At 43.1% G+C, this 15859-nt stretch overlaps 1 protein-coding gene across 1 annotated transcript in view; it reads right to left on the reverse strand.

Moving 5' to 3' along the window:
- Positions 1–15266, reverse strand: part of LOC127440956 (corticotropin-releasing factor receptor 2-like) — a 142539-nt gene extending 127273 nt beyond the window's left edge. Inside the window, exons 1-2 of the mRNA XM_051698049.1 lie at positions 15149–15266; positions 14949–15068 (exon numbers count right to left, since the gene is read on the reverse strand). Of these exons, the coding sequence (XP_051554009.1) occupies positions 14949–15068; positions 15149–15266 (238 nt within the window). The remainder of the gene's footprint in view (positions 1–14948; positions 15069–15148) is intronic.
- Positions 15267–15859: the final 593 nt, after the last annotated feature.

The following is a 15859-nucleotide window of genomic DNA, read 5'->3' on the forward strand; positions in this document are numbered from 1 at the left end:
CCATTCCCAAGATCATACAGAGTGATCAGGGATCTAACTTCTCTTCTCACTTGTTTTCACAGGTGTTATGACAGTTGCAGGTTAAACACAATAAAGCTAGCTCCTATTATCCCCAAACCCAAGGTGCTTTGGAACATTTTCACCAGACACTTAAGTCTTTATTGCGTGCTTACTGTATGGAGATGGATGGTGATTGGGAAGAGAGATTATCATGGCTGGTGTTGGCATCCCGAAAGGCTTTTCATGAGAGTATAAGTTTCAGTCCGCATGATCTAGTGTTTGTGCACACTGTTTGAGGCCCGTTAGCAGTGTTGCGGGATAACTGGACAAAGACTGAGCCACCTCAAAATTTTATAAATTACGTGAATGATTTTAGTCTCAGACTTTATGAGTAAGTTAGCAAAAGAAAAGCTGCTCACCTCTCAGTCAAAAATGAAGTCTCTTTTTGATCGGCGAACTGAACACCGTAATTTTTTCCCGGGCAATCAGGTTTTGCCACTTTTTCCAATAGATGGTTCCCCCTTCCCTTTTACTGTAGTGAAGCAGATTTCTGATCTGAATTATCTGGTTGCTACCCCTAAACAGAAAATCCACTCAATTATGCCATATTAATCTGTTAAAGCCATACTATTGCCGTTCGTCTGGGTTGTGGGATGGGGTGCTACTAACGTTAAACTTGTTCTGGTGGTTGAGACTGTCTCGCACTCTCCTTTGGGGAATGAGGTGGATGAGGGAGTCTCACCACCAGATGATGCTATATTGCTGGGTCGTTTAAAGAACTCTGAGTGTATGAATAGTCTGGATGTTTTGCTTGCTCATCTGACTGACTTTAGACGTGCTGAACTTATTTGCCTCATTAAACGATACGCCACCCTGTTTGTTGACGTTCAGTCTTGTACATACTGGATGGAACATGATATTGACGTTGGTGATGCTGAGCCCAGCCGCCAGCGTTTCTATCGTGTCCCCAGAAAAGCATAAGCATCTCGATGCCGAGGTTCAGTATATGCTTGATCATGCCATTGCCGTCATTTTCAAACTGGGCATCTCCCTGTTTGTTGGTGAGTAAATCTGATGGCACATTTTGCTTTTATACCAATTACAGGAAGGTAAATAAAGTGACTAAACCCGATTCCTTCCCTCTCCCTTGAATGGAGGAGTGCGTCGACCAAGTTGGGGCTGCTGAATTTGTGAGTAAATTCGATCTACTGAAAGGCTATTGGCAAGTCCCTTTGACACCACGTGCTCGAGATATTTCTGCTTTTATTACACCTGCGGGACTATTCTCGTATAGCGTTATGAGTTTTGGTTTACGCAACGTCCCGGGTACATTTCAGCGTTGAATGAACAGAGTTGTTTTTGGGTTGGAGGAAGTGGCTGTTTATTTGGACGATGTTGTCGTTGTTAGTGATTCCTGGGAGCAGCACTTGTATCGCATCGCAGCCCTGTTCAGTCGCCTAGAGGAGGCGTGTCTCATATGGGAGCAAAATCCTGCCAAAACTATTGGGATCATGGTTCCAAAAATAATTCGCGTGAATCAAAATAATAAGCGTGAATCAAAAAATAATAAGCGCAGATTAAAAAAATTAGCGCAAAAATAAATAAGCGCATATCAATATAATAAGCGCAGATCAAAATAATTAGCGCAGATCAAAAAAAAACAAAACAAGCATAAATCAAAAATATATAAACACATTTAAAATGTGCTGCAAAAAAAAAAAAAAAAACAGAAAAATTAAAGCAAAGTCATCAGAATTGCAAACAAAATTTTGGGCCAGCAACGAAGGTGCAGGAGCGGTGCTACTTCAGGAGAATGGTGAGGGCATAGATTGACCGATGAGCTACTTCTCAAAAAGGTTATCATCATACCAGCTAAACTATTCTGTGATTGAGAAGGAGGCATTAGCTTTTATTTGAGCCCTGCTATATTTTGAGGTCTATGTTGGGTCAGTGGTTGTTCCGTTGGTGGTGTACACTGATCATAACCCCCTCACATATTTACATTCTTTGCAGTGCCCAAATCAACGCCTTACCCGGTGGTGTTTGTTCCTACAGTCTTATGCGCTGGACATAAGACACATTAAAGGCTCTGATAACGTGTTGACTTTAGCCTTACCTAGAGCCTCCTTTCCCTAAATCTTTGCAATCGCCGTTGTTGGGTTGCCCTACTGTATACCCTGTTGTCTTACCTTCTTAATTTGCTTCTGCAGAGCCCATGGTTGCTGAAGGCCTGAGTTGGCATGGTGTACAGGTTGAGGCTATCCAAATGTGTGATTGTATTTTTTTGTTTGTTTTTTAAGCAGGTCTCCTATGATCCCTTTTTTTACGGTGGAGGGTGTGACGACCCCTGCTGGGCTCACGGTTTTTCTTCTCCCTGGTGTTTGTGGGCTGGTGCTTTGTTTTGAGTTGATGAGCCCTGCTCATTAAGCCTACCCGGATTCACGGGCGGCGAGGGCTTTTAAAAACCAGCTCCCGTCATTCCTGGAGTGCCTCTCCCCGATCCAGACTTGTGTTGTTTGGCTTCATTCTTGTTTTGTCATTTCATTTCCTGTACATATTCTTTCCCTTTATTAAATTTATATTCTTTGAGCCTGTATCCACCGTGTAGTCTCCCTTATTGTTGCAGCTTATGAGCCAGTCGTGATACTTCCAAATCCCTCATCTCTCTGAAAGAGTGACTGTAATAATTTGCTCAGCTGGTTACCTGGTTACTCTAAAAACCACAAAGAATATTTCATTAAGGTCTGACCTTTCAAACTACCTGCTCACATACAAGGGGAATTAATGATTTAGGTTTGTGAGATCTGCTAATAAATTTCACCAGATGGTCTTTCTGAATAGAAACAACGGGATTCCTATGAATGGATTCACATGGGGTATGGGCATTTGTTTGCAGCCCAAAAGTATTTTATTTTTTTTAAGTCTGATTTATTTATTTATTTTTGCTGACAAATAAATCTGACCAACCAATGAGACACAAGCTTTTGGTCATGTTTCCTGACCAGCTGTTCAGCAACAAGCTAAGCTTGATAAACATGATGTCCACATATGTTGAAATTAGGACCGCTTTTTTCAAAAGTTGAAAAAAACATGTTAGTTATTTTGAATATTTTTCAACATTAACACATCTGTGGGTCAATTCACTTCATTTTAATATAAACTTTGTTATTGTTTTATTTTGTTATCACTGTACAATATGGTTCTTTTCATTTACATTAGTAAATGCATTCCTATGTTTACTTTGCATTTTCACATTGAGAATCAATGGGTTCATCCAAAAGTTGAAAAATGTTGCTTTCAGAGGCTTTATATGGAGTTTTGATGAAAATAAGGTGCAATTCAAACTGTTCTGAGACCAGTGCAGACAGAGAGCTAACTGGAGGTTAAGTCATTCACTAAATAGGGAGCAGGGAAAATCCTATAGCTTTCTATGCATTCACTCCTACAATCTGACCAAAATCTCAGTTTCAGGCTGCAGATGATGTTTGGACCACTCAACATGTTTGGCAATGACATGAGGCAATGGTAATCAATACATAGAATCAATTTATAATGCTACACTTTATTTTAACATAGTTGGCAGTGATTGGATGAAGCTTGCCATTACTTGAATCAAAATTATGTATTCAGCTTTACAAAAAAATCAGCTGTAATGTCTGTAACATCTCAAAAACATGAATAAGCAACACTCCTGGAAACATAAACAATTTGATGAAAAAAAAATTCTGACTTTCTATAGCTTGGTATTATTTAAAATCTCACAACTTAGTTCAAAAAGGGAAATCAAAAATGCAGGAGGTTAAAAAAAAACATAAAAGAGGGTGAGAGCATCTCGTCAAGAACCTTCTTGTCAAGATTTATCAAGATCTCTGTGACAAGGAGGAAGGTGTGGCCTGGCCATGCACCATTCAGCTGATCAGCAGGAGAGCAAGATAAAGGGGAGCCTGAGGCACCAGTTCGAGAGAGAGAGAGATGCACGTGGCTGTGTTGCATGTGTGTCTGTGTGTCCTTATGTTTATTTTATGTTGAGTTTATTATTAAACTTTACGCTGACTGTTCAGCCGGTTCTCGCCTCCTCCATTCCCGTCCTTGTACTGTTACAGTGGTGCCGAAACCCAGGAAGGAGGAGGGATGCGCTGTCGCGGAGTCCTCGCCGCTGCCATCTGCCAGGGGAGCAGCCGCGGCCATCTGTCTGGGGACGGAGGGGTCGCTGCCTGCCTTCATGGGCTGGATGCCATCCGCCGAAGAAGGGGAGAGCTGGCGTCCACCAGAGGGCGGACGTACAGTTGAGGACCGGGCGACAGCATGTCCGGGAACCAGCGAGTAAGTTCTTCTCTCTCTCCCCTCTCTCTCTCTGTGTCTCCGCTCACTCTTTTAATCTCCCCACGCCTTCCCTCGTCTCTACCCCAGGTTCACAGAAGCAGGGTCCCTTTAGCCTCGAGGGACGTAATCTTATCACTCTTTATTTAACTAAAAAAAATATATATATTTTAGTTACTTTTTTATATTAATGTGGCTAGTAGATTATGCTAAATTTTATATTTAATACATTATGGACACATGTAATTAACAAGAATAAAATAAAACATATATAGATATATAGCTTATTTATTGTAAAAGTGTGGTTCTTTGTAAAACAAAAATTTATATTAAAATAATGATTATACATAGGCTTATACAGTATGTGATTTTTTTTTTTTTAGATTCACACTTTTAAAAGTAGGCTATATACTGCAGCATAATGCACCACTGCCAAAAAATGTTTAAGTTAATTTAAAATGTATATTTTGTTAAATGTCTATATTTATGCCATATATAGAAAGAAGAGATGATCTGTTCTGTTGTCAGTCTCAAAGACTGTCATGACACACTGGCTACCTAGTGAACACACACACACACACACACACACACACACACACCAGAAATACAGTACCCTCAATACAAGACAGATATATCCAATACTAGCTCCAAAAGTGCTTAAATCAGAAATCATTACCATCTATGATTACCCACTTTATAGAGTTATTTTAAGGTTACTAACACAAATAACTAATAATAAAACATTTGGGAAAAGATGAATAACTCAGTTATTGCAGGATAAACCTTTTTTTTTCTCCTGTTATTATTGTTCACGACGAGCATATATCTCTGTTGAGCTCTTCAAATGGGTTTGTCACCTGACACTCATTGACTCGCACTGTGGCAGTGATGAGCGGGTGTGGAAGAGACAGTACGCGCACAAACTGTTTCTATCAACATGCACACAGTCTGACACCGCACTCATGTTATAGTTTATAATCAGATTTATACTCGCGGCTTTGAAGTTTCTTTTCCGTTTCTTTTCCTCTGTAATGGTCCAGTAACCTAACAGCACTGAGGATTACCATAAAGGCTCTAGAAAATCGACATCTCAAAATTCATGCACATTAATAATTTAATGTCATGACAACATCACATGGGCCACAAAAAGATGTTTTGAAGGCCGGATGCGGCCCATGGGCTACCTGTTGAGTTCCATGGATCTAGCGCATATATGATATATTACAGATATATTGAATAGGGCTGGGTATTGATACAGATTTTCCGATTCAATTAAATTCCAATTCACAAGCTCTTGATTCGATTAGATTTCAATTCAATATCAATTCATATGGGTTTATTTAAGTTATTATGTCCCTTTTGCTTACATATAAAATAAATTATCTCCCAGCTAATGCTGTTAATTATACAGTGGACATTTTAACTAGGTACATTAGGAAAATATTAATTTTACTAATTATATTTTATTACTTTTTCATCATTTTGGTCACATTTTGGCTTTTTAAAAATAAACAAATAAATGTATTCAATCAATAAATAAGATATTATATTTCATATATTTCTGTTACATATTTATTGTTAAATTGCATAATTCTTACTATTTACAAGTATTTACATTGATTTGTTGAGCACAGGCTAAAACCGGTACCGTCTCTTTAACAAAAAACAGCATTTCTGCAGCCGCGGTCTGTGCATTTTAAGTCTAGGCCTTCATTGCAATTCATGCCATTAAGAAACATCATGGTTACTTTCGTAACCTCAGTTCCCTGATGGAGGGGTCACTCTTGGGAGCCCCAAACACCTCTGCTTTTTTGAAAAAAGGCCAATGAGATATGGCGAGTGGAATTTGTATGCCACTCCCCCGGACATACGGGTATAAAAGGAGCTGGTATGCAACCACTCATTCAGGTTTTGTGCTGAGGAGCCGAGACCAGGTCCTGGCCATTTCAGCGGGTAGTTTAGTGTTGTGGCAAGAGGGACACAACGTCTCATTCCCTCCATCAGGGAACGGAGGTTACGAAAGTAACCATGACGTTCCCTATCTGTCACTCACTCAACGTTGTGTCGATGTAGTGACACTAGGGGTCCCTATACAAAATTCCACAATTATCTGGACTGTGTTACGTGAACTGGCAGTGTGTGACGGGCAGACCACTGTGTGCCTCGTAGCCAGCGCGCCAGGCTGTCACGTAACCTCCCCCAACGCTCTTATGAGCGTCGAACGGTCCTTCAGGAACAAGTCGACTGCCCAACGATAGGGACAGGCTAGCCCAGCCGAGGCCTCTTTTCCTCTATTTTCTCCCCAAAAAGAGTGGAATTTGTTAACCAACTGGGAACCATAAGTGTCTGCATCGGGGGATGTCCCTCCCAAGGGGAAGACACCGCGGAGACCACACCACGCCCAGAAAGGTGGGGGGGGTATTTTGAGTGGAATACGTCACATGGTCTTACCGAGTCTTGTCGGAAGTATGTCATGTGGAGAGGTCCCATGGTAGGGCCTACCCAAGGGGGAGGAGTTTCTACTAATCATGGCAATCAGTGGCAGAGGGGCCTCTGCCCAAGGAAGACGCAGTTTACCGACAGGGAAACGATTTTGCGGAAGATATCACATGGGGTCACCTTTGGGGAACCAGCACATGTGGAGCACCTACCTCAGTACAGGGTCTCATTAGCGCATGTACTGGGCCGGCAGCGAGTTTCTCCGCAAACTCAACTGCCAGAGGGCTAAGGAGGAAAGTCATCCAGGGATCACAGTCTGTGAACACGACTGGGAGTCAAGAGCGCACATCTTGCCTCAAGGGAGGGGGAAGGCGCTATGTGCAAGCGGTACACCTGGCCAGCTGTCCCAGAACTTACCTGCTCGTGCCTGCCAATACACGGGACGAGACCGGTTCAACCCGGAGATTGTAAAACCTCGCAAAGGTGTTGCGTGCTGCCCAGCCTGCTGCTCTGCAGATGTCTGCCAAAGAGGCACCACTGGCCAGGGCCCAGGAGGCCACCACACTCCTGGTAGAATGGGTTCGTAACCCCTCAGGGGGTGGCACATCCTGAGCCTGATATGCCATCGCGATGGTGTCAATGACCCAGTGGGCGATCCTCTGTTTGGAGACAGCGCTTCCTTTCCGCTGTCCACCAAAGCAGACAAAAAGCTGCTCGGAGCTTCTAATGCTCTGCGTGTGATCCAAATAGATGCGTAAAGCCCGCACCGGACACAGCAATGCCAAGGCTGGGTCTGCCTTTTCCTGGGGCAGTGCTTGCAGGTTCACCACCCGATCCCTAAAAGGGGTCGTGGTAACCTTGGGCACATAGCCCGGTCGGGGTCTCAGGATCATGTGAGAGTAACCCGGACTGAAATCCAGGCACGATTTGCTGACAGAGAACGCCTGCAGGTCCCCTACCCTTTTGATGGAAGTGAGCGCAGTCAGGAGGGCAGTCTTCAAAGAGAGTGCCTTAAGCTCAGCTGACTCCAAGGGCTCAAAGGGAGCTCCCCATAGAACCCAGAGGACTACAGAGAGGTCCCACGAGGGGACAAGGCGCTGTCTGGAGGGATTCAACCTCCTAGCGCCTCTCAGGAACCTGATGATCAAGTCATGCTTCCCCAAGTACTTACCATCTACTGCATCATGATGAGCCGAAATAGTGGTTACATACACCTTCAAGGTGGAGGGGGACAGCCGCCTCTCCAGCCTCTCCTGCAGGAAGGAAAGCACCAATCCGACTGCACATCTCTGGGGGTCTTCGTGTCGGGAAGAACACCACTTAGTGAACAGACGCCACTTCAAGGCATACAGGCGCCTCATAGAGGGAGCCCAAGCCTGAGTGATCGTGTCTACCACTGTGGGTGGTAGGCCACTTAGGTCTTCCGCGTCCCGTCCAGGGGCCAGACGTGGAGATTCCAGAGGTCGTGGGTGCCAGATGGTGCCCCGTCCCTGAGAAAGAAGGTCCTTCCTCAGGGGAATTCACCAGGGGGGGCTGTCATGAGGACCGTGAGATCCGAGAACCACATCTGGGTGGGCCAGTAGGGTGCTACTAGGATGATCTGCTCCTCGTCCTCCCTGACCTTGCACAGGCCACTTAGGTCTTCTGCGTCCCGTCCAGGGGCCAGACGTGGAGATTCCAGAGGTCGCGGGTGCCAGATGGTGCCCCATCTTTGAGAAAGAAGGTCCTTCCTCAGGGGAATTCACCAGGGGGGGCTGTCGTGAGGAGCGTGAGGTCCGAGAACCACATCTGGGTGGGCCAGTAGGGTGCTACTAGGATGATCTGCTCCTCGTCCTCCCTGACCTTGCACAGGGTCTGTGCAAGTAGGCTCATTGGGGGAAATGCGTATTTGCGTAGTCCAGGGGGCCAGCTGTGTGCCAGTGCATCTATACCAAGGGGTGCCTCGGTCAGGGGGCGTACCAAAGCGGGCAGTGGGAGTATTCCCGGGAAGCAAACAGGTCTACCTGTGCTCGACCGAACCGACTCCAAATCAGCTGGACCACCTGAGGGTGGAGTCTCCACTCTCTCCTGACATGACATGCACGTCCGCTGAAGTGTTGAGGTCACCCGGGATATGAGTGGCTCGTAGTGACTTGAGGCGCTGCTGACTTCAGAGGAGGAGACGCTGGGCAAGTTGTGACATGCAACAGGAGCATAGACCACGTTGATGGTTGATGTACGCTATGCTTGCTCTGGATCAGTGGCCAGAACCTCCGCAGGTTGAGCAGTACTGCCAACAACTCTAGGCAATTGATGTGCCAACGTAGCCGTGGGCCAGTCCAGGAGCCGACGGCTGTGTGCCCGTTGCATACGGCACCCCAGCCTGTCTTGGAGGCATCTGTTGTAACCACGACATGCCTGAAGACCTGCTCTAGGGTAACCCCTGCCAGTAGAAATGCAAGGTCGGTCCAAGGACTGAAGAGGCGGCGACAGATCGGCGTGATGGCCATGCAATCTCTCGTGGCCGCCGCTGAGAATGCCATATGTCCCAGGAGCCTCTGAAAAAGTTTTAGTGGAACCGCTGTCCTCCGTCTGAATGCCTTCAGACAGTTCAGCACCAACTGCGCACGCTCATTTGTGAGGCATGCTGTCATCGAGACTGAGTTCAACTCCAAACCGAGAAAAGAGATGCTCTGAACCGGGGAGAGCTTGCTCTTTTCCCAGTTGACCCGAAGCCCCAGTAGGCTGAGGTGCCGGAGCACGAGGTCCCTGTGTGCACACAGCAACTCTCGAGAGTGAGCTAGGATTAGCCAGTCGTTGAGATAGTTGAAGATGCGGATGCCCACTTCTCTTAGCGGGGTAAGGGCTGCCTCTGCGACGTGAGAGGACAAGGACAGGCAGAAGGGGAGGACCTTGTACTGGTATGCCTGGCCTTCGAAGGCAAACCACAGGAAGGGTCTGTGTTGAGGAAAGACCAAGACGTGGAAGTACGCATCCTTCAGTTCTACCGCCGTGAACCAATCTTGATGCCGGACGCTCACTAGAATGCGTTTTTGCGTCAGCATCTTGAACGGGAGTCTGTGCAAAGCCCGGTTCAGTACTCGCAGGTCCAGGATTGGTTGCAACCCACCACCTTTCTTCAGTACGATGAAGTTAGGGCTGTAGAACCCTTTCTTCATCTCAGCTGGAGGGACAGGCTCTATCGCGCCCTTGCGCAGAAGGGTAGCGATCGCCGCTGCAAGGTAGCGGTGTTCTCTGAATCGCGTAGCCGAACTGAATCAGACGGTCCTGGTCAGCCATCACGACGGGTTGGAAAGTGCAAGCCACACGCCCAAGCTCTCCTATATTCTGGAACTCGCCCTGAGACAAGCCGGCAGTCTCGTCCGAGCACCCGACCGGTGCAAGCAAGCGTGCTGGGGAATGGGAGGTCTGTGGGGGGATACCCAGTGGAGGTGGTCCCATTGATGTCCCCAAATCGCCTCCAGTGCTAACCGGCATGGCCTCATACCCGTAGGTAGAAGGATTGAGGCGGGGAGCTGCTGGGGTGGCTTTCTTTCTTACGAATGCAAGCTGCGACTGCAACGTTGCCATGGTCATGTTCTCACAATGAGGACAAGACCCATCCACGAACGATGTCTCCTCATGGGCAGTGTAAGACAGCGATCATGGCCATCAGAAGCGGAGATATAACGACCACAACCAGGAATAACACACAAACGGAAATCTTTAAAAAGACGTTCTGTGTGTGCCGCTCTTTTAGAAAGAAAATATACTCTTTTAGAATATACACTTTTGTTGTTCTGCCGAAGCGCCCAGGGGTGTTCTCTGCACTCCACGGGTGCAGAGGGGGAGAAGCTGCTGAAATGCACCGTAGAATCCAGCAGATGAGGTGAATGAACTCGCGAATGACTTCAGCTTCAATGAATAGAACCGCTCGGCACCGAAGAGAAAATCTGAATGAGTGGTTGCATACCAGCTCCTTTTATACCCGTATGTCTGGGGGAGTGGCATGCAAATTCCACTCGCCAATTCTCATTGGCCTTTTTTAAAAAAGCAGAGGTGTTTGGGGCTCCCAAGAGTGACCCCTAGTGTCACTACATCGACACAACATCGAGTGTTCACAATGAATAAGACACCATATGCCCATCATACATTTAGCAGTCAACTAATAATACCAATTGAAATGTTAAAAACACATCCATGCATGAAAGCCAGAACCAAGGAGGTGTAATACCAAGAAAAAGCTCTCTAATAATATTTGCGATTTAAATTTTGCTTGCAATACATTTTTTCGTCAGGGTACATTGTTACTTTTCAAGCAGCTCAAGCAGCCTAATTTACACTTAGAAAACTCCTGATGTTACTATAACAATGTAAAAACACTTACCAATTTGCTTGAAGTGAAAATCAGCCCTTCTTTCCTGTTTAATTAATCAATCAGATGATCATGCAGAACATCTCAGGTTTGTAAATCCATAAGGATCTCTTTCTCAACGGCAATAACAGCAGTGATGACAGCTGACTCGTCAGAAAGATCTCGCGCTCTTCGCTTTCAAATTACGTACATCACTTAAAGTGTGATTGCGTCACTCAAGTCAAGCTAGTAGGCCTGGACTGAGGCATATCCTATAAGACCACATCCACCAAGAACAAATAAATCAATCTGATTTATGATGAATCTGACAGTCTGACTTTAGATGCCTATTCACTTCAGTGTTGAGGGATTCTGTGGAAATTCTGAAGGCCCGGCGGGGTGTGTTGCTCAGACTCACGCGCTGCTTCAGCTAAGGAGCATGGCTTCGGGCATGTGATTTGTGAAACAGTTGTCACACTTTGCTTGTAAGCATTTTTTTTTTCTTGCTATTCGTTTGTAGATTAATTAGGAGTGGAAAGCGATTGGATATACATATGCAAAAAGGTGAATGAGAATGAAAGGATGAAAAAATATTTATTTATTAGGCATGTTACGCCAGCAGAGATGGCTTTGCTGGCCCTGAGAAATCGCCACTGCATTTCTGTAAACAGCGCCTTTAAATGAGCACATGTTAACTATAGAGGACTCTAATCTGTGTGATGCATGATTAGAATTAAATGTTTTTTGTAGTTATTTTTGATCAACAACTGACTGTAAAGAACAGAATGGGTATTAAAAGAGACAGTATTCAATGACAAATGGGTCACGTGGATTTCTTACACGATTTCTTACACGTAATGTGTGTTCACCCTTGAACACACATTACACGGAACAACTTTTACTCTCAACATGCTGTGAAAGGATCTTACTGCTGAACACTTCACGACTAAACTACACAATTACTGGTGAGTGAAATCTGAACATTTACCAGCCAGTTGCCAAATATATTCAATTTAGTCATAGCGCGAAATTTGGTTGCAAATGCAAGTGATTTCCTCTTATTGTAGTAGAGGGTTGCACATTGAGTGAAAGCTCAATCTTGGGATTTAAGAATCGATATCGAGATCGTTCAAATGAAGATATTGATTAATCGGAAAAACAATACTTTTACCCACCCCTAATATTGAATATATGATATACAGTATTACGAATGAAATTGTAATGTAATCAGCAGGTCACTAGCAAACAGAAAGACATTCTACTAAAAGGAATAGTTCACACAAAAATTTATATTCTGTCATTGTTTATTCACCCTCTTATTGTTTCAAACCTGTATGCTGTATTTTTTATTTATTTTTCAGTGAATAATGACTTGAATTTCAGTGTATTCGTTACCATAGAGATTTCATATAGCTTCAGAAGACTTGAAAAATAGTGGACAAGTCATTTGGACTACTTTTATGGTGCTTTGAAGTGATTTCTCTCCTTTTTAGAGCTTGACAAGCCATTGATCACTTAGAATGGTTGTATGAAAAAGATGTGTTTAATGTTTCTTTAAAATACTGTGTACTCTTTTTGTGTTTTCTACTGTAAAATAACAGTATTCGAGTTAATAATGACAGAATCTCACTTTTGGGTGAACTATTCTTTTAAATTATTCAGTCCTTGCTCAGAAACGAAAGGCTTAAATTTGCCTTGGAGCCTCGTATTATCCTCCAATGTGAAAGTCACAGAAAAACACTGAACAAAGTTACATCCTGTATGAGCGAACAAGGGAATTCCACTGAGCTCTGATTTGTGCACAAAACCGCAGCAGTTAAGAGACACTTTAATTCTCATGCACTCTTTAAAATACACAGTTTACACAGTATGTATGCAGTGGCACCTCATGGATTTGAACACAATTCATATTGCAATTCTAAGACAACACAGGCTACAGCCATACAATGAATACAATGTAAACAAAGCCATACCACTGAGATTTCACACACCATGTATCAAATACTGCATGTCTTTTGCTTCTGTTTTGATTTTGATTTTTGATTTTGATTTTACAGTGTAATGCAAATGACTCATCATCCGATCATCAACTTTATTACATAATCATGAGAAAAAACGTGTGCTTTGATCAAACTTTTTTTTTAATAAAAAAATACAGTATGTCTCCATCTCTCATACTGTGCAGATTGTGAATAATTTAAACAGAAGATGACTTATCAACTATATAAACATATGCTGTATACTGTCTCTGCATAATGTTATTTCTCTGATATCAGACTATCATTAAAAACTCTAACTCTTTCATTTCCACCAAGGAAACATATATTTCTATGATTGAACATATTTATACAGTAAGGTAGGCTCATAAGGTGAAATTGACGCTCATGTAAATTACGTGATTGATCCCATTTGGAATGCCGAGTCTTTCAAAACAACAGCAGGCGCTGCATTCATAGTGACTTTAATAAAGGTCTCTCCCTCGTCTGCTTCTAAAACTTGACAACTACTTTCTTGACACTTTGAATCATCCTTACAGACTCTACTCTATGGCTATGTTTACACATGGTGTTTGGGTTAGGGCATAAAATTAATAAGCATGTACACAACGTCTGACACACGGAACTTTCGCTTCCGCATTCCACATCCATTTGCAAGTCTAGAATTCATACGATTTAGCTAACTCGTACAAATTCATACGACTTCTCCTGAGACCGTGTTGAATTTATCCTAACCCTAACTTGACACTGAGTCCTAAAAACACGTTTATGATTCTGAAAACCAATGAGATGCTCCAAAAGCTGACACATTTGTACATAGACAGAAAATTAAAAATAGCGCCAATGGATTGCAAGGACGCCTAATATATGTGTATACAGATACAATACTGATCATTTTGGGTGCAATAGGTTTTTAAGGGCAGTCAGTCAGAAATCCGACAAAGACATCAGTCAAATATATGAAACCTCTAACAAACATGAACCTATGCTAAATGGAGTGCTGTAGTATAACCTGTTTGCTCCGATTCATTTACAATGTATATTAATACAAAGAAGTTTCTTTCTGGATTCTTAAAACAGTTAATTGAATCTTGTTTTAGAAGCTTTTAGTCAACAAATGATGATCTACAGACCATTGCTTTGACCAAATCAGTGAAAAATACACCTGATGCCTCTTTACAGACAAAATAATGTTATGAGATTTCAATTGATGAACAAATTATTTACACAAGACACAACATGAGCAACCCAGGCATTGGTTGGTCTCACTTTCATGTCTGGAGTCTGCAAAAAATACTCTGAGATTATGTGAAACAGCGTCACAGTGTGTGTGTGTGTGTGTGTGTGTGTGTGTGTGTGTGTGTGCGTGTGTGTGTTAAAAGAACATCACAGCCTGCTTCATTTCACACATTAAAGCAAAGTGCATGTGGCAGGGCAGATAACATTGTCCTCCTCTCACAGAAACCCAAATGGCGAGCAAACTATTGCCTACATTATTAATATCTATCTATCTATCTATCTATCTATCTATCTATCTATCATATATCTGTCTGTCTGTACATACAGTATATATATATATATATATATATATATATATATATATATATATATATATATATATATGATAGTAAAAATAGCAGTTTCATAATAATAATAATAATAATAGTTGTAGTAGTAGTAGTACTAGTAGTAGTAGTGCACATAAATGAACTGTCCTAAAGGGATGCACCTGTCCACAAACTTTTTTTGTTTTCATTCATATTTATATATATATTGGGGGGTACGTATAGGGAGCAAATATGTCCCGAACAAACACAGTGTTTTTAGTTATAAATAGCCTATACCGAAAATGCACTTACTAGTTGTGTTGTATTTCACGCCATTGATGTACTCCGGACACGGACGCTCAACCATTCGACCAGAGTTGCTTCTCGGCCAGCAAGTTCCGATCTCATCCGTGGTGGCGTTACAGTTGAGACCTTAGAAGAAGAAGACAACAAATACTCATGCACGTGCACTAAGTAAAACATACGCGTGAACAAATAAGAGAAATCCGCACCATCTAGACCCATCAACGCGAAAGACGAATTCTCGTAAGTATCCTGAAAAGCATCCATAAAAGTGCAGTTGGGGTCGCCGAACTCCCCAATAAAGAACTGAAACAGGGAGGCATCCATGATTTTAAAGCGGCTTAAACCGGGCTCAAATAAAGGTTTCAGACGGTAAAATCAGCAACGAGTCTGTCTTCCTGTCAACTTGATACAGTTTCGCCTCTTCACTGATGACAAGTGCGCCTTGAGCGCGCGTCACAGCGCGTAGTCTTGTCTGATTCAAGCAGATCTGTGGATTGTTCTGTGCGCGCGCCGATTGGCAATGATTGTGATGTCACAATAAAGGGATGTCGCGGATCAAAGCGGCCGCTCTGGTAATATCTCTTCGGCAAAGAACAAACGTTCCATAATTGCTTTGCCTCTGCTCTTTAATGTTACCATGCATTTTGACGGGTTATCAAGAACTTTCAAATGCTAAAAAAAATTGTTAGGACTAACCCTCAAACAGTTAGTCTGTGTACACTACAATATATAGGCTACTGTAATATTATTGTCTATAGATACTGATGAGGATGGCAAGGGTATTATGGACACACAATTATACAGAATAAAGGGGGAAAGCTCTTTTTATTTGTTCTATTCTATTATGTTTAGCTGTTCTATTCTATTCTATTGGTCAATAACGTGGCACTTTTTCCCCCTTTTTTCAATAATCCATA

This window comes from Myxocyprinus asiaticus, chromosome 5 (genome assembly GCF_019703515.2).
Source record: "Myxocyprinus asiaticus isolate MX2 ecotype Aquarium Trade chromosome 5, UBuf_Myxa_2, whole genome shotgun sequence".
Lineage (NCBI taxonomy): Eukaryota > Metazoa > Chordata > Actinopteri > Cypriniformes > Catostomidae > Myxocyprinus > Myxocyprinus asiaticus.